Source organism: Phyllostomus hastatus, unplaced genomic scaffold (genome assembly GCF_019186645.2).
Source record: "Phyllostomus hastatus isolate PE091 unplaced genomic scaffold, TTU_PhHast_1.1 phas_contig_113, whole genome shotgun sequence".
NCBI classification, from domain to species: domain Eukaryota; kingdom Metazoa; phylum Chordata; class Mammalia; order Chiroptera; family Phyllostomidae; genus Phyllostomus; species Phyllostomus hastatus.
Genome location: NW_025333530.1, coordinates 4151620 through 4177075, shown reverse-complemented (window position 1 = coordinate 4177075; position 25456 = coordinate 4151620). Strand labels below are relative to the sequence as shown.

Here is a 25456-nt window from a genome sequence, read left to right as displayed (position 1 = left end):
ATCAACATGAAGTCCTGGCTACTGCTTGGGCAGTGACTAATGAAGTTCTCTGTCTCTGACCCAGGACAGCATCCATGAAACAGCAAAGACTAATTTGTTAGCTTGTAAGTAGGATAAAATCCCAGACCCCACACAATTCCTGATACCCATATTTTAGCACCTATTACTATGTACACTGCCTCTTTTTCTTGTCCACTAAACCACAGGAGACACTATACTTTAATGTCAAAGTATACAATATACTATACACTGTAGTATAGTGTATAGTATATGCTATATTATAGTACTATAGTAGACACTATAATGTTAAAGTATAATGTCTAAAACATAGTAAACATTGAATTAATGTTTGTCAAGTAAATCAAATTTGATTTATGATAATGAATCTGGTCAGGCATTTGTTGATCTAAAGAGATACGCTTTATAAGATATGGGTTGAGATGAGAAAGGAAACACGTTGGGACAGATTCAGTATTGCTAAAGGAGTGTTCAGATACAATTATGTCTTCTTTGATGTGTTTTCAAAACAACTGGGTGTTGCCACAACTGTTATGTAATTTATTAGGTTGTATTTTATTATCCAGTACCAGCTAACCCTTAGATTATTTCTCTAGAAACTGTTTAAAGTTTGATTTTAGAAGAATGTGAACAAAGTGTTCCAAATAACTTTTTTAAGTGATAGCTAGAGCAGAGAAAAGTTTTCAACATGCAGACACCCCTACAAAATAAAATTTAGCAATAAAATTAATACCAAGTAATGTCACACTGTAGCCTGCAGTTCATCTGATTTACTATGAGTTCCTGAAAATCTTTCCAAAGTACAGAGAACACTGTGAACAGCCAGTGAAATTCCTCCCTAAAGGCATTTCCCTAAACTATATTAAAGTTCTTTGGTGCTGGGTTCTTTCATCCCAAGGAAGTCACTACCAAGTTTGCCTCTTTTAGAGTACAGTATAGGAAATGAAGTAGTGGCCAAGGAACTTAACGCATGGCCCATGAACATGAACAATGAATGGGGATTGCCTGAGGGAATGGGGGTTGCTGGGTAGAGGAGGGCAAAGGAGAGAAAATTGGGACAATTGTAATAGCATAATCAATAAAATATAATTAAAACTAAAAATACATTTTAAAAAAGAAAAAATGTTTCCTATAAGCAGTTGACAAATTCAAGGAACCGGAGGTGGAGGCCTGGCCTTGGCGATCAACGATGCGACTCTCACTCTTGGTTTCTCTTTGCTAGACCTACGATTCCCGTTCTCATTGGGGTCCATAAGGTTGGGGAAGGAGGGGACCTGTTGGTCGCGGACCGCCAAGCAGAGCGCCAGGCCAATGATTACTCTGCACCCTGGGTTAGCGGCCTAGAAAGGGGGGCGGGTTGACGGACCGCCCAGCTCCAGCCCGCTCCAGGGTGTGCCCCCGCCCCCTCCCGAGGCGCTACCCACCCCTTCTAGCCCCTTCAGAGCTGGACCGCAGCGGCCCGGCGACCATGGGCCGCCTCCTGTGGGCCCTGCTGCTGTTGCTGCAACACGCCGTGCTTGTGGCTGCGGGGGCCCCCGGGGAGCAAGTTAGCGCTCCGCGGAGCCTGGTATGGGGCCCCGGGCTACAGGCCGGCGTTGTTCTGCCCGTCCGCTATTTCTACCTGCAGGCCGTCAACTCGGAAGGCCAAAACTTCACTCGCTCGCCCCCAGGTAGCGTTCAGCTGCGGGTCTCCCTTGTCCCGCCGCTCGCTCCCCTGCGCCCCTGCCGCGCCCTGGCCAGGCCTGCGCCTCTAAAAAGCCGCCGCTGCCTGCGTGGTGCTCCTCCCGTGTTGTGTTGTGCCGCCCTTCCTCGGTCTAGTCACTTCTTCCCTTCTTCCCGCCACAAAGAGGGCTGGGAGGAGCGCAACAAAATGCATGAATGTATGAATGAATGTTTGAATGAGCTGCGAGGCCCTTCCTCAGGTGACTTGCAGGGGCTGATGTTCCCAACGCTTGGTACGCAGAGTGTTGTTGAACGCAGAGTGAGTCACGTTGCAGATGGTCTCTCCACCTCTGGCTCTGATCTGTTCCAGCAGACAGGAAGTGCTTTCACGTATTGAATCTTCAAGAACAAGAATCCTGTTGGGTTACATTGCTGGGGCCTGCTGGATTTGAAAAGCTAGTTCCTACACAAAGGAAATGTCAGCGCCATAGGCAGAAAGGAAGCAGTTTTTGCATGCTAGAATTTTGTTTTCTTCAAGTTTTGAGTTCTTGAAAGCAGATTGAAGGAATTAGTGAAACGCAGTAGAATGTCCGGAATCCCTCTGCCCAGTCGTCTTTCCACGTTCTTTTTCACATCTTACGTTTGCAACTTCTTAAAACTTGTCCTGCTAGTTTCAAGCTGTTGCCAGTCAAGATTTGCTAATTTACCTCGAGCCAGCTGGCACACTATTTTAGCAACAAGGAATCAATCAGAATTACCCAGTGCCTCCTCTTCCAGTGCTAAGTAAAAAATTATGACTACTTATTTTAGTTTTAGAAAGACTTTCCAGGACCCTAAGAATCAGAAGAAAAGATTCTTAAATCTCCATATTGAAAGTCTTTCACTATGGGGTATATTTTCTTCTTTATAGTTTATTTTCTAAAAGTAGTTTTATTTTTAATATATTTTATTGATTATGCTATTACAGTTGTTCACCCCCCCCCATTTATTCCCCTCTGCCCTGCACACCCTCTCCTACCCACATTCCCTGCCCTTAGTTCATGCCCGTGGGTCATACATATGTTCTTTGGCTTCTTCATTTCCCATACTATTCTTACCCTCCTCTTGTCTATTTTCTGCCTACCATCTATCTATGCTACTTACTCCCTGTACTGTTTCCCTCACGCCCCCTTCCCTTCCCCACTGATCTCTCTCTATGTGATCTCCATTTCTGTGATTCTGTTCCTGTTCTAGTTGTTTGCTTAGTTTGTTTTTGTTTTTTTCTTTTTTTTTAAGGTTCAGTTGTTGATAGTTGAGTTTGTTGTCATTTTACCGTTCATAGTTTTGATCTTCTTTTTTTTAGATAAGTCCCTTTAAAATTTCATATAATAAGGAATTGGTAATGATGAACGCCTTTAGCTTTACCTTGCTAGGAAGCACTTTATCTGCCCTTCCATTCTAAATGATAGCTTTGCTGGATAGAGTAATCTTGGATGTACGTCTTTGCCTTTCATGAATTGGCATACTTCTTTCCAATTCCTTCTTGCCTGCAAGGTTTCTTTTGAGAAATCAGCTGATAGTCTTATGGGAACTCTTTGTAGGTAAGTGTCTCCTTTTCTCTTGCTGCTTCTAAGATTCTCTCCTTATTTTTAATCTTTGGTAATGTAATTATGATGTGCCTTGGTGTGAGCTTCCTTGTGTCCAACTTCTTTGGGACTCTCTGAGCTTCTCGGACTTCCTGGAAGTCTATTTCCTTTGCCAGATTGGGGAAGTTCTCCTTCATTATTTGTTCAAAGTTTTCAATTTCTGGCTCTTTCTCTTCTCCTTCTGGTACCCCCATGATTCAGATGTTGAAACATTTAAAGTTGTCCCAGAAGTTCCTAAGTCTCTCCTAATTTTTTAAAATTCTTGTTTCTTCATGCTATTCTGGTTGAATGTTTATTTCTTCCTTCTTCTCCAAACTGTTGATTTGAGTCCCAGTTTCCTTCCCTTTATTGTTGGTTCCTTGTACATTTTCCTTTATTTCACTTTACATGACCTTCACTTTTTCCCCTATTTTGCGACAATATTTAACCATTTCTGTGAGCATCCTGATTATCAGTGTTTTGAACTCTGCATGTGAAAGGTTGGCTATCTCTTCATTGCTTAGTTGTATTTTTTCTGGAGCTTTGATCTGTTCTTTCATTTGGGCCATTTTTTTTTATGGCCTCGATGTGCTTGTTACATAGTAAGAGGTGGAGCCTTAGGTATTCACCAGGGTAGTCTACTCAAGTCTTTATGTTGTGGTGCTGTATGTGGGGGAGGGGTTTGAGAGAGAACAATGCCACCTTTTCAGCTCTCTGCCTGCTTTCAGTCACCCCTCCTCCTACCCACAAGCAAACTGGGCCCTCCTGGTGCTGATTCCTGGGTGGGTGGGTTTGTGTATGATCTAGGACTCTGTGGGCCTCTCCAATGAACTCTCCTGTGAGGCTGGGAGTTTCTCCCACCACCTCAACCCCCACAGGTTTTTTCAGTCAGAGTCTTTGAGTCTTTTTTTCCCTGCACTGGAACTCTGTGTTTCGTGGTCTGTCATCTCCCCAGTTGTTCCTCTCCATTTATCTGCACACAAGTGTGGGACTGCCCACTCTGCCAGCTGCTGCCTCCCCAAGTCCTGCAGCAGCCACCTTCCTGTGAGTCCTCTCTGCTCAGCTGCCCATCTTCACCCTACCTAATGGTCTGGATGAATGTTTCTTCTTTAACTCCTTGGTTGTTGGACTTCTATACAGTTCAATTTTCTGGGAGCTCTGATTGTTTCTTGTTTTTAAACTTGTCATTGTCCTTCTTTTGGTTGTGCGAAGAGGCACAGTGTACCTACCCTACCCCTCCATCTTGGCAGGAACTTAAAAGTAATTTTATGTTATAATGGGGGAACTTTAGAAAAAAAGGAAAGAAGATGTAAAAGTAAATTTAATTTCTACGTGAAAAAAGAAAACTACATGATCTAAAATGAAATACTGATAATCTACTGTTAATGAACTATAAATCAAAATGAAATTTTATTTTTTATTCTAAAAATATCTTCAATTTTTTTAAAGTAGTAATACTCAAAGCTGTTAAGGGAACAGCAATGAGTTACTCCCAGACAGTGACCTTCATTGTCTGCTAATGGAACACAAATTGGTCAAGTGTTTCTGGAAAGTATAATTGTCCAAATGTAGCAAGAGTTTTAAACATAGTCAAGCCTAACGTACAAAAAAAGTGAGTCTCAATAGTTATGAAAATCTCATTTGTAAATGTCATTTTTAAAAAATGTCTTTGCCCTTTAATCTGGTAAACTGATTTCTAGGTATCTGTCCTGAGATAATGATCACAATGTAGTCAAAGATTTTCATGTACAAGGATATTCTTGCAGCATAATGATTGTGTATTATAGTAAGTCTAAATAACCAACCATAATGTAATTGCTAAATAAAGTATGATACATCCATGTGATAGAATATTTGACAGCCATTAAAAGTTATATCTTACCAAAGGGCTGATGGAAGAGGAAAATGGGAAGTTGTTAAAGCAGTATATAATTTCAACTTTGCAAAATGAAAAAGGTATAGAGATTTGTTGCCCAAAAGTGAATATGTTTAATACTACTGAACTGTATACTTAAAATGGTTAAGATGGTTAAATTTATGTTATGTGCTTTTTTTACAATTTTTTAAAAATTGTGAAGTAACTTAAAAAGATTATTTAATAATGCTTATACTAGATTAAGAATGGAATAAACAGGAAAGAAACTATATAGTTTCATTCTAATTCTTTTATCAGTAACACATTAGTGTCATCAGTGGTTATAGCAAGAAAGTAAGGAAATGCTTTTCACTCTTCTTTTTTCCCAAGAAAATTTATCCAAGAAAAAAGTTTTAAGAAAAAAGAAAAAGACTTTCACTAAGTCTTTATAGACAACCTCACTTTCATTCCCTTAGATTCTACTTGTTTCATTTCAGGCCACTTGATTTCTAGCTTCCATTCAAAAGGCTGTCCTATAGTTCTGAAAAACAAATCCAATCAGTTCCTTATATCTTCTGCCACCATCATTCATTTGTAAGTTCTGAAATTTTTCCTTCTGCAAGAGCTAATTGGAAAAGAGGCATACTTTTCCTAAGCTGTAGATTGCCTTACATGACTTGCCAAGATTCCCTTATTACTGTAATTATCACTCTCGTTTAACAGGGTCTGAATACCATTATTATGTAGCATATCTCCAGGTACATAGAGAGCGAACATGTTGTGAATTTGGATGGTCTAAATCAGGGGATCTCAAACTGGAACCCACAGATAGAAATTAGGGGGCCTATGGTCTTGGATGGGGGAAAAACTGTATTTTCACTAACTTCTGACTAAGTTGAATATTTCCTTCTATTATGAATGTAGACAGAACCTGTTGATATTTTTATATTCCCAACATCTAGTACAGTGCTTGGCAGAGATGCTCAGGAAATAACTGTAGAAAAAAAGAAAGAAGGGGTACAGGGAGGGTGGTCAGAATATGTCAAGATGATAGGATATAAATACACTTGACCCTTGAACAACATGGGGTTAGGGGTGCTGACTCTGGCACAATAGAAAATCCAGGTATAAATTTTTACTTTCCCAAACACTTAACTACAGTGTTTCTCCATATCATGAGGTGATTAGTTCCATGACACCTATGGATACCCAAATTCACAGATGCCTAAGTTCCTTATATGGAATGGCATATCATGTATCAAGTTAACCTTCTGCATCCACAATTCCTAACCATGGATCAAAATACTATTTTCAATCTGTGGCTGTTTGAATTCCAGATATAAAACCCAGGAAAATGGAGGGACAATTGCATATTAATTGAAAAAATCCATATATATGGCCCCAAGCAATTCAAACTCGGGTTGTTCAAAGATCAGTTATGTTCATTTTTGACTCATTCCTCTCCTACCTTCATCAGTAATGATATTTTTATAAAATAGTCTTACCTTCTGGTTGTGTACTTTTCTTTTTAAACTTGCTTTATTTAATTTGTTCTCCTAAATTATCTTGTAATGTAGGAAGGACAGATCTTATTCTTTTCATTTTACACACAAGAAACTGAGGCTCAGTGAAGCTAAAATGCCTTGCCCATGGCCCCATAGCTATTAAATGTCATTGCCAACTGTGGACTACCTAGTTCAGTGTTCTTTCCCTTTCATCAGATCTCCAGTAATACAATGGTCATGCATAGTCAGCAGGTAGGTAGGCATTTTTGGAGGGTTCCATTTAGCCTCACGGCAAAACCAGTTGGCCTTCTGGGACTCTTTCCCTTAGTCATATGGGGTCAAAACTTTGGTGGCAGCTGCAGAAAGCCTTAATAAAGTTCCTAAATAATGGAGCGGGAGACGATAACTGCATTCAACAGAAAGTGCCAGAGGCTATTCCTCTAACTTTGAATTCTGCCAGCCTGCATGCTAACATTACATGATGTGCCAAGCAGATTCAGGATGGGCTTTGAAAGAGGATTCACACTGTGCTCAAATGTTCAAATATTGGCACAGCTACCCTTTTTTAAAAAACTTAATTTTTATTGTATTTTTTTCCATTATCATTTAGTCCCATTATACCCCCTTCCCCAGCAGTCACCACACTGTTGTTCATGTCCATGAGTCCGTTTCCCTTTTTGTTCAATCCCTCCACCTCTCACCTCCCCACCCATGTGCCATCCTGCTCTCCATCTATGGGTCTGTCCCCATTTTCCATGTTAATTCAATTTCTTCATTAGATTCCACACATGAGTAGAATCATATGGTATTTATCTTTCTCTGACTGGCTAATTTCACTTAGCATAATGTTCTCCAGGTTCATTCATACTGGAGTAAAGGGTAAAATTTTATTCTTTTTTTTTAGCCAAGTAGTATTCCATTGTGTAAATGTCTCATAGTGTTTTATCCACACATCTACTGATGGGCACCTGGGTTGCTCCCATATCTTGGTGATTGTAAATAATGCTGCAGTGAACATAGAGGTACTTATCTTCTCTTGAATTGGTGTTTGGGTTCCCTCATATATATTCCCAGAAGTGGGATCACCTGGTCAAAAGGCAGATCCATTTTTAATTTTTTGAGCTATGCCCATACTGCTTTCCACAGTGGCTGCACCAATCTGCATTTTCACCAACAGTACAAAAGGGTTCCCCTCTCTCCCCATCCTTACCAGCACTTATTGTTTGTTGATTTATTGATGATAGCCACTCTGACAGGTGTGAGATTGTATCTCATTGTGGTTTTAATTTGCATTTCTCTGATGATTAGTGACATTTAACATCTTTTCATATGTCTGTTGGCCATCTGTAGGTCCTCTTTGGAGAAGTATCTATTCAGGTCTTTTGCCCATTTTTTTTAGTTTGGTTCTTTGGTTTTTTGGTGTTGAGTTTTGTAAGTTCTTTATAAATTTTGGATATTAACCTTTTATCAGATGTATCAAAGAATACTTTCTCCCATTCTGTGGGTTGTCTTTTTATTTTGTTGATGATTTCCTTTGCTGTGCAGAAACTTTTTAGTTTGATATAGTCCCATTTGTTTACTTTCTCTTTTGTTTCCCTTTCCTGGGGAGATATATCCAATAAAATATCACTACGTGCAATGTCCGAGATTTTGCTGCCTATGTTTTCCTTATCATTTTTATGGTTTAGGGTCTAACATTTAAGTCTTTGATCCATTTTGAATTTATTTTTGTGTGTGGTGTAAGAAGGTGGTCTGGTTTCATTTTTCTGCATCTATCTGTCCAATTTTTCCAACACCATTTATTGAATAAACTATCTTTAGCCCATTGTATGTGTTTGCTTCCTCTCTTGAATATTAATTGACTATAAAGTGTGGGTTTATTTCTGGGCTCTCTGTTCTGTTCCATTGATCTATGTGTCTGTTTTTATGGCAGTACCATGCTGTTTTGATTACTATGGCCTTATAGTATTTTTTGACATTAGGTAGTGTGATTCCTCCAACTTTGTTCCTCTTTGTCAGGATTGCTGTTGCTACTCATGGCCTTTTGTGGTTCCATATAAATTTTTGAAATATTTGTTCTAGTGCTGTGAAATACATCATTGGAATCTTGATAAGAATTGCATTAGCCCTGGCTGGCGTAGCTCAGTGGATTGAGCGTGGGCTGCGAACCAAAGTGTCACAGGTTCGATTCCCAGCCATGGTACATGCTTGGGTTGCAGGCCATAACCCCCAGCAACCTCACATTGATGTTTCTCTCTCTAGCGCGCGCTATCTCTCTCTCTCCCTCCCTCCCCCTCCCTCCCTCCCTTCCCTCTCTAAACGTGAATAAATTTTAAAAAAAAGAATTGCATTAAATCTATGGATTGCTTTGGGTAGCATGGACATTTTAATGATGTTAGTTTTTCCTATCCATGAACATGGTCTGTGTTTCTACTTATTTGTATCTTCTTCAGTTTCTTTCTTAGGTGTCATAATTTTCTGAGTACAAGTCTTTTACACTCTTAGTTAGGTTAATTCCTAGGTATTTGATTCTTTTGTAGCAGTTGTAAATGGGATTGTTTTCTTAATTTTCCTTTCTGTTAGTTTGTTATTAGCACATAAAAATGCACCTGATTTCTGGATAAAATCCAGCACCCATTTATAATAAAAACTCTCAACAAAATGGGATTAAATGGAACGTACCAAAACATAATAGAGGCCATATGTGACAAACCGACTGACAGCATCATACTCAATGGGCAAAAACTACAAGCTTTCCCTTTAAGATCAGGAACAAGACAAGTATGTCCACTTTCACCTGTCTTATTCAACATAGTATTGGAAGTCCTAGCCACAACAATCAGACAAGAAGAAATAAAAGGCATCTAAATTGGAAAGGAAGAAGTGACACTGTCATTGCTCGTAGATGACATGACACTGTACCTAGAATACCCTGAAGATTCCAAGGAACTACTGGAACTGGTAAATTCAGCAAAGTAGCAGGATACAAAGTTAATTCAGCTACTCTGATGTATGTGACCTTATGTATGTGATGAGTTACTTATATGCTTCAAGGGAGAGTTGGTTTCCTGATCTGTAAAATGGGGGTGACAACACCTACCTTACAAGTTCTTTTTTTTTAGAGAGACAAACATCAATTTGTTGTTCCACTATTCATGCATTCATTTGTTCATTATTGTGTGTGCCCTGATGGGGATATCGAACCCACAACCTTGATATATGGACAATGTTCTAACCAACTGAGCTTCCCGGCCAGGGCCCTACTTTACATGTTTGTGTAGGAAACAAAATACATGTGAAAACTTAAAGCTTATAGACTGGCACATAAGTGCTAAGTGAATTTTTAAACAATGTTTTTTATTTCTTTCCAAATCAAAAGCCTTCAAATTTTCTGCTTCTAATGATGTAATAAAACTTTAATATTGCCAGCCTCCTTTTGTCTACATAGTCATTGCATTCTTATTCAATTAGCTTTCAATCTGTGGAGTAGAAAAACTCAAGCTGAGCTTCAATCTGTTCCATTATATTAGCCCCCAGGGCAAATGAGAACTCGAATTACTTCATTTTGAAGAAAGTTGCAATTGCATTGTTCTCATTTTCTCTTTTATGAGACTGGAATTGTTTATTTCCACTTAAGTCCTGATCATTATTATTTTGCATTGACTCTAACATTAATTTCATGCCAACAATGACACAGCCATGAAAAATTACTACAAAAATAACCATTTAAAATATGTATTTCCAATGGCTATATTTTATACATTTATTTTGAAATATGCCTTTTAAATGCTATTTCACAGTAAAAAAAAATGTTATAACTGGAAGAGACCATAGAGATCTAGTCCAATACTTTCAGTTTAAAGATAATGAAGCATTTTGGAGCTAGTTTTCTTCTTTAAATCCAGCTCCTTCCAAAAATAATCAGTCATTATAATGCTTGTCGTACATTGGTTTTGTTCATTAAAGTTATAAATTTATGGAGAGCAGAACTATCTGATCAGAAGACATGAAAACTTTTTGTACTGTTTCTAGTCTGAGAGGGAATAATGGAAATGACCGTCTAGTCCCCAGACTCTGCCTTTCTGTTTTTCACTCTGCAACATCTCATTGCTTCTCTGAAACCAAGTGGGAAATAACATAAATCAATAACTTATGCAGTTCACTAAGCATTTCTGGTAACTGGCCTACATTTTAAATAATTTCATATTATATTATTATCTTTTTTTACAACCACCTCCTATATTTATCTATTATAGGTAATTTATTTCAGCAGATCTCTTTAATAATTTTGTCACATTTATTTCAAATATCCCAAAGTGTATGTTTGGTACTTTATTATTTAATAGCAAGATGTCAGATAGTACATTACTGTTATGAAATTGAAGAGAGTGAGAAACATTTCTCCTGACCTATGAGAAAAAATAAAACCTTTGAACACCAAAAGAAAGTACAAATTTTACTCACGACACTTAGGAACTAAAAATAGGAGGTACAAACATTTTCAATAATTTCAAAAATACATATAGGAGTGAGCAAAAGTTGATTTACAGCTGTAAGTATGGGAAACAGAGTTCTTTCTTACATTATTATTTGTTTATTCATTATTCTATTATGTATTACAAACAACTATATACCTACTTTTTCCCAGCCCTATATTAAATATGCTTAACTTCATAATATGAGGGCTATAAGATGAAAGAGTGAGTACTTTGGTCATAGCTTATTGTTTCTTAGGCTGTGGATTTCAGAGGACTCAATACTTTTTGAAAAGTGATTAATTGTGGTTAGGGCATTAACTAATCTTTATTCTTTTTTTTCTTTTTTTTTAATTTTATTTTAATCATTGTTCAAGTACATTTTTCTGTCCTTTACTCCCATTCCAGCCCACTCACCCATCCCTCCTCACTTCCCTCCCATTTCCATGTTTTTGTCCATGTGTCTTTTTAAATTTGTTCCTGTAAACCCTTCCCATTCTCCCCTGAAATTCCCTCCTCTCTCCCCTCTGGTCACTGTCAGCCTGTCCTCTATTTCAGTGTCTTTGGTTATATTTTGCTTGTTTCTTTGTTTTGTTGTTTAGGTTCCTGTTAAAGGTGAGATCATATGGTATTTGTCTTTCACTGCCTGGCTTATTTTGCTTAGCATAATACTTTACAGCTCCATCCATGCTGTGGCAAAGGGCAGGAGCTCCTTCTTTCTTTCTGCTGCATAGAATTCCATTGTGTAAATCTACTATAGTTTTTTGATCCATTCATTTACTGATGGGCATCTAGGTTGCTTCCAGCACTTAGCTATTGTAAATTGTGCTGCTATGAACATTGGGGTGAAGAGGTTCTTTTGGATTGGTGTTTCAGGGTTCTTAGGATATAGCCCCAAGTGGAATTGCTGGGTCAAAAGGCAGATTCATTTTCAGTTTTCTGAGGAAGTTCCATACTGTTTTCCATAGTGGTTGTACCAGTCTGCAGTCCCACCAACAGTGCACTAGGGTCCCTTTTTCTCCACAACCTCTCCAACATTTGTTGTTTGTTGCTTTGTTTATGATGGTCATTCTGACTGGTGTGAAGTGGTATCTCATTGTGGTTTTAATTTGCATCTCTCTGGTAGCTGGCGATATTGAGCATCTTTTCATGTGTCTGGATCCTCTGTATGTCCTCCTTGGAGAATTATTTGTTCAAGTCCTTTGCCCATTTTTCAATTGGGTTGCTTGTCTTCTTAGAGTGGAGTCGTGTAAGTTCTTTATATATTTTGGAGATTAAACCCTTGTCTGAGGTATCATTGGCAAATATGTTTTCCCATACAGTTGGTTCTCTTTTTATTTTGATACTGTTTTCTTTAGCTGTGCAGAAGCTTTTTATTTTAATGAGATCCCATTTGTTTATTCTTTCTTTTATGTCCCTTGCTCTAGGGGACATGTCAGTAAAAATGTTTCTGTGTGAAATATCTGAGATTTTCTTGCCTATGTTCTCCTCTAGGACTTTAATGGTGTCACAGTTTATATTTAAGTCTTTTATCCACCTTGAATTAATTTTTGTGTAAGGTGTAAGTTGGTGCTTGAGTTTCATTTTTTTGTATGTAGCTGTCCAGTTCTCCCAACACCATTTGTTGAAGAGGCTATTTTTACTCCATTTTATTTTGCTGCCCCGTTTGTCGAATATTAATTGACCATAGAGACTTGGGTTTATTTCTGGGCTCTCTGTTCTCTTCCATTGGTCTATGTGCCTGTTTTTATGCCAGTACCAGGCTGTTTTGATTACAGTGGCCTTTTAATATAGTTTAGTATCAGGTATTGTGATCCCTCCTACTTTACTCTTCTTCCTCAAGATTGCAGCAGCTATTTGGGGTCGTTTATGGTTCCATATAAATTTTTGAAGTGTTTGTTCTATGTCTATGTGAAATATGTCTATGTTCTATGTGAAATATGCCATTGGTATTATAATAGGTATTGCATTGAATGTGTAAATTGCTTTGGGTAGTATGGACATTTTGATGATATTAATTCTTCCAATCCATGAACACGGTATATGTTTCCATTTGCTTGTGTCTTCCTTGATTTCTTTCCTCAGTGTTATGTAGTTTTCTGAAGGTTCATTCCTAGGTATTTTATTTTTCTTTTTGCTGTATCGAATGGGATTTTTTTTCTTGATTTCTGCTTCTGCTGTCTCATTGTTGGCATACAGAAATGCCTTTGATTTCTGGATATTGACTTTGTATCCTGCTGTTTTGCCAAATTCATTTATTAGGTCAAGCAGTTTTTTGGCTGAGTCTATAGGATTTTCTATGTACACGATCATGTCATCTGCAAACAGTGACAGTTTTGTTTCCTCCTTTCCGATTTGCATGCCTTTTATTTCTTTTTCTTGTCTGATTGCTGTGGCTAAAACTTCCAGTACTATATTGAATAGAAGTAGTGAAAGTGGACAAACTTGTCTTGTTCCTGATCTTATTGGAAAAGATTTTAGTTTTTGCCCATTGAGTATGATGTTGGCTGTAGGTCTCTCATATATGGCCTTTATTATGTTAAGGAATGCTCCTTCTATTCCAACTTTGCGGAGGGTTTTTATCATAAATGGGTGTTGTACCTTATCAAATGCTTTTCCCACATCTATTGATATGATCATGTGATTTTTGTCTTTGCTTTTGTTTATGTGGTGTACTACATTTACTGATTTGTGAATATGGTACCATCCTTCATCCCTGGGATGAATCCCACTTGGTCATGGTGTATCATCTTTTTAATGTATTGTTGGATGCGGTTTGCCAATGTTTTGTTGAGGATTTTAGCGTCTATGTTCATCAGCAATATTGGCCTGAAGTTTTCTTTCTTTGTTGTGTCTTTATCTGGTTTTGGAATTAGGATGATGCTGGCCTCATAAAAAGAGTTTGGGAGTCTTCCATCTTTTTGGATTTTTTGGAATAGCCTGTGAAGGATAGGGGTTAGCTCTTCCTTAAGTGCTTTGTAGAATTCTCCTGTGAAACCATCTGGTCCCAGGCTTTTGTGTGTCAGGAGTTTTTTGATTACTGTTTCAATTTTATTTGCCGTTATTGGTCTGTTCAGGCTTTCTGCTTCTTCTTCATTGAGTTTTGAAAGATTGTATTTTTCTAGAAATTTGTCCATTTCACCTAGGTTTTCAAATTTCTTGGCATACAGTTCTTCGTAGTAATTTCTTACAATCCTTTGTATCTCTGTGGTATCTGCTGTAATCTCTTCTCTTTCATTTCTGATTGTGTTTATTTGGGTCTTCTCTCTTTTTTTTCTTGATGAGTCTGCTTAAAGGCTTGTTGATTTTGTTTATCTTTTCAAAGAACCAGCTCCTGGATTCATTGATTCTTAGAATTGTGCTTTTCATCTCGATGTCATTTAATTCTGCTCTGATCTTGGTTATTTCCTTCCTTCTACTTGCTCTGGGCTGTCTTTGTTGTTGTTCCTCGAGTTCTTGTAGACATAGGGTTAGGTTGTTTGTTTTAAATGTTTCTATCTTTTTTAGGTATGCCTGTATCGCTATAAACTTCCCTCTCAGAACTGCCTGTGCTGTGTCCCATAGGTTTTGGGTTATTATGAGTTCATTTTCATTTGTAACTAATCTTTATTCTTAAAGCTGCTAAGGATCGAGTGCACAAATATCCTTTGCACTCTCAGGAAAAAGGCCTCAACATTTATACCCGGGCCACAATAACATGTATTGTTCACAACAGTATTCCAAAGCCTACCTATGTCAGCTATCTCCTGCCAGAAAAGAAGGGAAAGTTTCTAAGTAGGTATTATTTACCCTGGAATAGAAAACTGACAGAATTTTGAAGTTAAAAGAAATGTAGATCATCCTGGATAACTGTTTCATTCCAACCTGAGAAAACACACTTAGAGAAAGAAGTAAACTCCAGTGGTTACAAAGGTGTGTGAGTGTGTGTGCACATGTATATTTGTGCATGGTCTGGTAACTAGCTGTAACCTCTCTCTGCTTAAGGAAATGTGCTTAGATGTATAACTTGAAATTTGGGTTAAAGGAAAATTTTTTCAGAAATGAGGGCTATTTGATATTAAAATGGTTTTCAGAGAAAGCTTGTCTATGTCTTACAAGGAGAAAGTTGGATTGTTTTAGAGTCTGTTAGTCTAAGATTCATGGATTTCAACCCTCTTTAAAGAGAAAAGATCAAATAAGCAAAAAGGTAATTGTCATCCTTGCCTTTTTATGAATTAATTTTGTTCATTCAATAAACCTTTATTGAATGACTAATGAATCAATGTTGAGTCAGGTCCTTGGTTTGAAGACATAAACCAGAATAGTTTCTGGCCTCAAGGATCTTCCAAACTAAAATGATTTTTGTTTACCATTGATACTAGAAAAATGAGTAACTTCTGTATAGAGATAGCTATCCACTAATTGTTACAACAAAGTAAGTGTGAACTAGTAATTTATATGTATTTTTCTTACAGGTCAAACACAATTCAAAGTAGTAATCAAATCTATCTCACCTAAAGAGGTAGTCCGGATTCATGTCCCTAAACCTTTGGACAGGAATGATGGAACATTTTTGATGAGGTATAGGATGTATGAAACTGTCAATGAAGGGCTGAAGATAGAGGTCCTTTATGGTGATGAACATGTAGCCCAGTCTCCCTATATTTTGAAAGGTAAGTGATTATTACATAATCCAGAGCCAGCCACATGTGTAGATCCTATGCCTTTCAGATTAGGCCATGATTACCTTGAAGTCATATGTAACAAACTAAACATGGTATATGTATCTCCTAAAGCTCAATTTAACTTGAAATTTTAAGGGAAAGAAAACTATGTAATTTAAAGAGATTTAAATACTAACAAAAAGATCTTGGATATTTAGCCATTATAGTCCCCATTTCCAGTATTCTTCATTCTTTCTATAAGCGAAGTCACATTATGTTCATCAGCCATTTATAACTCACTAGAAATAAATTTATCAGCTTCTTTACCAAGAATAGGTTATATTGGGAAAGAGCATGTGTTATATAGTACGTTGTCTAGGGGGTATGAAAGAGAGACAGAAGATAGAAGCACAGGATTCTGATATAACTAGTCTTGCTAGTCTGGATAATCTTAGAATTTATCCCGTGTTCATATCAGGGGTGGAAACAACTCCTTGCTATGTGCTGGTTAATAAAGTGTGGCATTGTGTGTGTTTTGCCTTCCCTAGGACCAGTATACCATGAGTACTGTGAGTGTCCAGAAGAGGATCCTCAGGCCTGGCAGAAAACTCTTTCTTGTCCAACCAAAGAACCACAGATTGCAAAAGATTTTTCTTCTTTCCCCAGCATTAATCTCCAGCAGATGCTAAATGAAGTTCCTAAAAGGTTTGGGGAAGAGAGGGGTGCCATTGTTCATTACGCAATTCTCAATAACCACGTCTACCGGAGACCTTTAGGGAAATACACAGACTTCAAAATGTTCTCAGATGAGATTTTGCTATCACTGGCAAGAAAGGTATGAGAATGAATTCACTTATTTTAAAAACAATATGATTTAATTATTTAGTTGTAACATTTAAATGCTTAGGAGAATAAGGGCAAAGGACGGAAATGGATTCCAGGCTTGGAAATGTGCATGTAAGAGGCCTACTTCCTGAGTGTTTGTAGGTTCTCCACTTTCATGGATCTCCCTTTCCTTTAATATTTACATTAAATGGCTTTAGCATTTATCCCAGATAAGCAGGACACAGGGCACTCCCAAAGTTTCTGTGCACTTCCAGATATTTACAGCCTCAAGGTCACTTCCAAAGGTTTTCCTTTCCTGTTGAACATTCCTTCCATTCCGATTTTACTTTCTGCATCTGTTTTTTTCTGGTCATCTCAAAATGACTTGATTTTTGAACACATCTTTCTTGTTTTACTATAAGCACCTCTAAAAGATACTGTATGCAGAAGGTTGAAGTTTGGAGTAATAGAGAAAAGTTATTTTGTACTAGTACATAGTAAAATCAATCAATCAATCAATATACAAAACCCCTAACATTTAAAAATAGATATCACTGTATTAATCAGACCCTCAGTCACACTCTTCCCCATTCTTCTATTCAGCCCTTCTTTTTCCATTTGCAAAACTCTTAAGCAGAGTAATTCAAAATGAATTTTCTTTCTTCCTGACCATACAGAGTTAGGCGTGAAGATGGGCAATTTTTATATTTCTTACCCAGAATGACCATCAAGGTAGTTTTCTAAACTAAAAGCCAACTTTGCTGGTAGAGGCTATACAAATTCCCAAGCATGCTGAATGTCTGGGTGCAATCATTTCTGATTTTAAATAGTTGCCCCACCCGCTAACCCTGGCCAGCCTGCAATATGAGTTATTATGAGCACCTGACCCTAAAGGTGGTACTTTCTTCCTGGTCTGCCACCCGTCCACCCTGTCCTGTATCCCTGTGTCTTGTACTCATGTGGTTTTCAACTAGGAATAATTTTGTCCCTCAGAGAACATTTGACAATGTCTAGAGACATTTTTGTTTGTCACCACTGAGGGATTGCTAGTAGCATCTAGTGGGGAGAGGCCAGGGATGCTGCTAAACATCCTACAATACACAGAATATCCCCCCACAGCAAAGAATTACCCTCAACAAAATGTCAGTAGTGCTGAGTTTGAGAAACCCTGCTCTATAGTCAGAACTACTGATGTGGAGTTTACTAATGAGCTTATAAATTATATTAGGGAAGCAATAGTGTGAATAGCCACATCCCTTGCCTTTCCCTTTTGTTCTAGGCTCTTTGCCCAGGGACTGGGAAGAAATCTAAGATAAATGAGACTCACCTCTGGTCTTAGAGACCCTGGCTCTAGTAGAACTTGTTTTTGTTATTTGAAAGTGAAGGTGGGATGTGAATACAAACAAATAATTGTGCCACAATGTGATAGGCCTGAGAGAAAAGTAGGTACCTAGGTTAAACTGCCTGGGAGGGTGAGTCATACAGGAGGTAACTGGGGTTTAGATCTGGGTTTAGGATGAAAAATGAGAGTGCCAAGTAAATAAACAGGAGAAGAACATTCCAGCAGGAGAGAATTGCATATTAAAGTGGAAAGCATTTTCAGAGAATAGCCTGAAGTTTACTGGCAATAAGCAAATGGAAGATGGGGTCAAAGCTAAACTGGAGCAAGAGAGTAGGGCCTTGAGTTCTAGCCAGAGAGTTTAGACCTTGTCCTAAGGCTTAAGGTTCTATGAAGCCTGATAGTAACATGAACTTGCGTTTTAGAAATATGGGCAGCCGTGTGGAGTGCAGATTAGACTGGAGAGAATCTAGCATCAGAACACCTAGTAATAAGTAAGCTATTACCATCTAGGCAAGAGATGATAAAGGCCCAAACTGGTATTGACCATGGAGATGGAAATGGAGTAGCAGATTCCAGAATCAAAGGTAGACGTGCTAGAAAGGTTTGATAGAGAAAGAAAACAAGGGCTTGAGTCTAACTTTGTAGATACTCATTTAGGCAGCTGCCAGAAAGGAAGCCACTTGTTTATACTTGTCTACACGATCTCCACTTTTGTCATATGAAGCCATTTAAAATGTTTAGCTGACTCCTGGTTAAGTGAATTGACCATGTGACATCCTCATCTTTGACTTCTGACGCTGCTGATGACTGACAGGCATGCTTCTCTCTTTTGCTGCTATTTTTGAGCATTCAATTTTACCTGAAATATTTAAGAAAGCTGAAGAATTAAAGCATTTAGTACCAAAGGCTGAGTGAAGTCTTCCCTGCACTGATGTTCATATTTTTGTTTATTTAGGTTCTTCTTCCAGATTTAGAATTTTATATTAATCTTGGTGATTGGCCTTTGGAACATCGAAAAGTCAATGAAACCCCTGGCCCTTTACCTATCATTTCATGGTGTGGCTCTCAGGATTCACGAGATATTATCCTTCCCACGTATGACATTACCCACTCCACACTTGAAGCCATGAGGGGTGTTACAAATGATCTCCTCTCTATTCAGGGAAATACAGGTAAATTCAAGTTCATTACCTAAGAAAAAGCTTACAGGTAAAAAAACAATGAAGGGGATGTTTAGTCAGGGGAAGTATATATATTATATATATTTAAATAACCATTTTTCTTATTTTCTAACCAAGAAAGAAAAACCCAGCACCCTAAACTGTAAAGAGTTTTGTTTAAGATCCTTCTACTACAAAAATTAAAGATGTAGGAGTTGGAGTAGTAATGTCCAAATCTACCATAACTGAGTCTCTTTTGAGTTGGTTACTTGTAAATACAATTTGAACATATATCTTGGTAAAATTGTCACCTAACTTAATTCTGACTTCAATGCCTTCATATTGCTAGATGAAGTGAGAGAGAATTTTGAAAAGTATGAAATTATATGCATATCTAAGAGAATATGATAACAGCATAATTTGGATATTACCTCCAACACTTTGTAAGAAATCCTCCCCTTTCCTTTTTTTGGCCTCTCTCAATTCTTTAAAATCTGAATTCTTTTCTCCCTGTTTGAGGGCCTTTGGTTTATGGCACAACACACATTTTATTAAACTGAGCTCCCTGAGTAGAAGAAACCTGCCTTCTCTCTGTAGCCTCTTTCTGTTTATTGTGGCTTGGTGGGCTCCTTATAAATTATCTAAAGATAATGTGAAATGAAAACTGACCTACTTTTTATTTGATAACAACTAATTTCTGAAAAGTGTGCTAGCATAGCAAAGCATTTGATCCCTTCTAATTTCTATGTTTTGAGATTTATTTCTTAGAATACTGACAGGTGTTAACTGATGACCTCTCTGTAGAATAATAAAAATAGATTTAAATTATTTCTTCCAGAATATTTCCCTACCAGGAAAGAGAATATAAATCATTGTATGTGTGTGTATATATATTTTTTCACTTAAGAGCATGTTAGAAGAAGCTTTTCCTGTATTCAGAGTAATATGCTCAAAATTCTGAGCATCCTAAGGATTAAAGATGTGTGGGTGTTACTTGGTTATACAGTTTGTTCTGGTCACCTTGTTTAAGAACAAAAGCCTAGTTCATTTTTATTATGAAGCACAAAAGATGGAAGAAGCTAATACCTCTGTGAATAGGCCAAGTCATTGAGTCTCTTTTTGTTTTGAACTTTACCTAATATTATTTTGGATATTTTCTAATGTTATACAACAGAAACTCCAACATTTGAGTGAACTCTCCCTAATAGAAAAATGAATGAAAGTAGAGCATGCTAATGCCATAATTTTTGGAAATAGCATTTACTTTAGAAGATATATTAATGATAAAAGAGCTTTAACATCTTCAATGACAATGATAAATTAAAGATGGTTCTACTTATCATATAAAAGTTTCAAAGCCATTTTTTATGGTCTCAAACTTCTAGGGCCTTCCTGGATCAATAAAATAGAGAAAGCTTTCTTCAGAGGTAGAGACAGCCGAGAGGAGAGGCTCCAGTTGGTGCAGCTATCCAAAGAAAATCCGCAGCTACTGGATGCAGGAATTACGGGGTATTTCTTTTTCCAAGAAAAAGAAAAGGAGCTTGGAAAAGCTAAATTGATAGGTTTTTTTGATTTCTTTAAGGTATGCATTTAAGTCTTCCTGGGTGGATATGAAATAATAAATTTGTAAATAGCTGGGCTTGGGCCAATTTCTTCATCTTGTGAGCTGACACAGTTTCTTATCAGGCATGGGGAATTGGAAAATTCACTGTGGTTCACTGTTGTTGCTGATTTTGTCTCCCAAATAGCTCAGAACTATTTCAATACTGAAAATATAGTACAAGGATTAACCTGGAGTTTGGGTGCATTTCTTTGTTTTTCTCTTGTATTTGCTTTGAATAAGCTGGGTATATAAATGTCCTTTGCATAAAATGATCTCAAATGCCTTCTGTAAATTAAAAATGTATGAATTCCATGTAAGTAAAACAGGAGCCGCCATTGAGGTTAAGTCCTGCCTCCAGTCCTGTCTCTGCCCTCTAGACACACGTGCTGCCTGCCTGACGCCTCCAGAGCATTGCCGTGAGGTTCCAAGGAGTCAGAGGGGTCAACAATGTGACAAAACCTGACTGGCTAGCAAGCTCCTTGATTTCAATTATTTAAGAAAATTTTGATTACTAAATTTCAAAGTAAATCCTGTTCATCTCAGTGTGATATAATGAAAAGAACAAGGGATTTGGACTCAGAGAACAGAGGTTTATAAATTTCTCTGAACACTAGTTTTCTCATTTGTTAAAAAAAAAGGGGGAGAGGAAGAATGCTAACACCTGCTTCACATGATTATAATTGAATGAGCTTTAATGGCCATGATAAGTGATTTTAAAATGAATATCAAAGTTTATTAGTCCAACAAATATGTAAACGGAGTATGTACAGTGTCACCACTATCACCCTCATCTTTTAGCTTCTACAGGATTCTGTCTCCTCACGTCTAAAACTGAACTTTGAGATACTGCCTTCCTTTTTTGTATTATTGTGGACATAAGGAACAAAACGAGATAATGTATAAGTAAAATTTTAAATTAATCAATATTCAGTTTAATAAATATAAAATCTTTGAAAATAGTTTTCTTACCTTGTTACAGAAATCTGAATTCCCCATTGCATAGACGTAGTTGAAATAGGTCTTCCCATTTTCTAAAATTATTTGTGATCTTATCTTTAAATGCATTGTATTTCTTAAAATTGACCTGTTAATGGCTGCTTATAATTTTAATACAAAGAGAAAATATGATTTACAAAATAAAATGTAAAAATGTTAAACAATAAGTTTAGAAAGTAGAAATCAATTCCTTCATACTTAGGATTACAGTGTTGATGAGAAGCAAAGTGAAGCAAATGACTGTTAAAATTTTTGTTTGTGTTGGCTTTAATTTTTTAGTACAAATATCAAGTGAATGTGGATGGGACCGTGGCTGCGTACAGATATCCGTATCTCATGCTGGGTGACAGTCTGGTTCTGAAGCAGGACTCACCATATTATGAGCATTTTTATATGGCACTAAAGCCTTGGAAACATTATGTACCAATTAAAAGAAATCTTGCTGATTTACTAGAGAAAGTTAAATGGGCCAAGGTAGGCTTTCTGAATTTTAGTTTCTTTAGGCAATAACAAATTCACCAGTATTAATTACATTAATTCCATCACAACACAATTTAATTTGACATAATTTAGTCAAAAGAAGTGTTTTCTGAAATTTTTATTCCCTTGAAATATCTAAAGAACCAATACCAGTGTCATTTTGTATACCCTCTATCAACATTTTTTAGGATTTTTAGATTTGAAGAACAGCATTATGTAGAATATAGATTTTTTCTAAAGGAATCACTATTCATGCATATATACACATGAGCAAAAACACTCCAAATGCTCCAAAACACTCCAAACACATATTTATTTTCTAGATTGAAAAGACCAGTGTTGAGGTGTTTTATGCACTAAGTCAGCACATTGCTCTTCTTTTCTCCAGTTAGAGAGACACAAGTTCATAATGAGCACATTACATACAACAGCCCAAGAACCACAGCTTTCCCATGAAATTCTTTTTCAAAGGAAAAGTTTTAAAAAGCTATTGTGTTTTATTATGAAAATATGAAACTCTACCCTTCCATTATAAGACTTTATCCTGTTTCTGAGTTTCTAAGAAGTAATATTTGGTTATGGAAATAACAAGGTGCCTGAGGCAGAATAATTTTTGTGAGTCAGAGTTGCTTGCAAGTGGCTTTTCTTATGGGCAGCATCGTAGAATATTAGCTACTTTCCCAAAATATAATTAGGAATGCCGACTATTCCTGGAATTGAAGGAACAGCTTGTGGGTACTAATGAATGAATTTTTATTGTAGTAACAATATAGTCTTTCATCAGTAACATTTTGTAACCAATTTGGGTCTCTGATTGCATACTTAAATGGAGCTTTTAAGAGATGTTATAACATAAAAACTGATTCGTTCTCTTCTAGCTTGCATTTTAATATCAAACAGAGAAGGTTAAAATGGGAAGCAGATGATGAGCCCCAAGCTTCCTGGGTATCTAGGAAAGTACCAAGATACTCACAACAGAGACTGCATGTGGGTTGTTGCACTTTGTGGGGTGGTAGGGCGGGTGGAGGCTGTTATAGGCCTGTGGAATAAGGTACAAACACACATGAGCATTGCCATGTAACAGAGATGTTAAGCAGACTACTTTGTCTATTTCCATAGCCTTGTTCTTAAGTTATATTTTCATCGTGTTCCATCTCTCCCATGCTGTTCATATTCAACCCCACATCGCTCTTGTCTCACACTTCCCTTTAGCTTTATGGGTCACAAGAGTAATTTTCATTCACTGTTTCTTTTTAAACCTTCCAGGAAAACGATGAAGAAGCCAAGAAGATTGCAAAAGAAGGGCAGTTAACTGCTAGGGACTTGCTACAGCCACACAGGCTTTACTGCTATTATTACAGCGTACTGCAGGTCAGTGCGGAGTGCGCTTCCTGCTGGGTTGCTGGTCCTCAACCTGCATGCATGGCCTGAGTGCCTCACGTCCAGGGGCGTCAGGCTGTGGAGCTCTGGTTAGGCTGAGGCACCAGTCTAAGGAAATTAGGAATAGTGCTAAGTCCCCTTGTAGCCAACATATTTTTATCTTCATTCAGTATTACAAAAACAATAACAATACTTAGAGCCTTACAAAAGTAGACGAACAGCTCTTGCTATCTCACCAGTGCTGTCTTTTATTAAATGCCTTATGGAATTCCTCATCTGGAAAATTATATGGTTAGACGATGGGTCTTTAACAATTCTTTCTGCTCAAAATGTCTACCTTTTTGTTCTCCATGCTACTTAAGATGCATGCATTTGCTATCCCAGTTCAGGATGGAAAGCAGACATTTAACTTGCTACATAGTAGAAACAAATGAAAAATATTTATAGTGGTTCTAACATCTTAAGGCTAAATAATGATGTACTTACTGTACAAATGTTTATTGGGAATCCAGGGATTGGTTCTTTGAATAACTACCTGTGTGTTACTCATTAAAATCTAACCAGGAAGAAAATAAGTAAGAAAGTATGTCCTTGTTTTTAACCTAAACTTATTTTTCTTTGGGCAGATAAAAACGTGAATTTCCTCAGATGCTTGTGGATACTAACCTTTCATAGAAAAATTTAAATGATAAATTATACCATTTACTAGAAGCAACCTTTCCCTTAGATGAGTTCCGTTCCCTCTGCTGGGCTGGTAGGAGGTTCCCTCCCTACAATATTAATTAGGCTCCTGTATTCATGTCAATATTTTGTTGGGTTTGGCCCTGGACCAGGAGTATACAGCTAAATGTACATGAAACCACTGAACTGAAAAATCCAATTTATAGGAATATTCATCAGCGGCCAAAGTGGAGGAACATTTCACAGGGCTATCACCATTTAGAAAATGTGTGTGACTACATACCTAAAAGGAGAGATGTATGAGACCCCCCCAACTTTGTTTTAATATGCTTATCATCTGATTTGAATATTCAATGAAGTTAATTATACATTAAAAAGGGAGAATAAATGCCAGGCAGCACTGCAGTTTCAAAGACACTTGGCTGGACATCCATCCTTCTTGTAAAGGCATCCTACCAACACGTTAAACTGAATCAGGGTTCCTTGTTAAATTATGAAATATCACACTAGTAACTATAATAACTAGAGTTAAAATGTAACTTTAGGACTGGAACAACCAGTCCAAACCAGACCTTTGGTATGCAGTAACTAGAAATAACAGCATAAGTGGGAAGGAATCAGTGGAATGATGTGTGGACTAATCTTTTTGTTGCTTTCAAAACATATTTCAGAAATATGCTGAGCGCCAGTCCAGCAAACCCAAAATACGTGATGGAATGGAACTTGTTTCTCAGCCAGGTGATAGCACATCCATCTGCCAGTGCCACAGGAAAAGACCTTTAAAAGAAGATCTTTAAGTCAGCCCAGATATACACTCTTATGTATGCCGGCTACATCTTGGATGGAAGCATTCGGATAGAATCTAAGCTGTGAAGAACACAGCTTGGGAGACTTTACCCAGAGAATTAGTTCTCTTGCTGGCTTTATGTCATGTGGGGGATAGAGCAATTTAGAACAAGAATCACCAAATATTTTCATATATTAATCTCTTTTGAGTAAAAGCTTCTATTGTCAGTATCACAGTTTCCCTAAAAAACAACAACAACAAAAACACTTGGGGATCATAGTAGAGAGGCTTGCCAAAATATACATTGTTCTCTAGGAAATCATATATATAATTTTTTTTTCATGGAAGTTAATGATTGAGTAATTTATTTTCTAAGTATATTTTTTGATTATGCTATTACAGTTCCATTTTCCCCCTTTGCCGTCCTCCATACAGTACCC

The 25456-nt window shown here is 37.3% G+C and overlaps 1 protein-coding gene across 2 annotated transcripts; it reads left to right on the top strand.

Moving 5' to 3' along the window:
• The first annotated feature begins 1436 nt into the window (after positions 1-1436).
• Positions 1437-25456, top strand: POGLUT3 (protein O-glucosyltransferase 3). Of its 2 annotated transcripts, XM_045840547.1 has the most exons (8): positions 1437-1688; positions 15574-15771; positions 16311-16597; positions 18885-19101; positions 20475-20671; positions 21968-22162; positions 23435-23539; positions 24901-25456. In XM_045840547.1, the coding sequence occupies exons 1-8, from the start codon at positions 1487-1489 to the stop codon at positions 25024-25026; spliced, it is 1527 nt and encodes a 508-aa protein (XP_045696503.1). In that variant the 5' UTR covers positions 1437-1486; the 3' UTR covers positions 25027-25456. The 2 variants fall into 2 exon arrangements, with proteins under 2 accessions (XP_045696503.1, XP_045696509.1); XM_045840553.1 differs by lacking the exon at positions 21968-22162.

Bases quoted from the DNA above. Each gene is read 5' to 3' on its own strand.
- POGLUT3 (XM_045840547.1), top strand. From the start codon at position 1,487: ATGGGCCGCCTCCTGTGGGCCCTGCTGCTGTTGCTGCAACACGCCGTG. The intron at 1,689-15,573 runs GTAGCGTTCAGC...TTTTTCTTACAG, and splicing joins CTTCACTCGCTCGCCCCCAG to GTCAAACACAATTCAAAGTA. The intron at 22,163-23,434 runs GTAGGCTTTCTG...TAAACCTTCCAG, and splicing joins AGAAAGTTAAATGGGCCAAG to GAAAACGATGAAGAAGCCAA.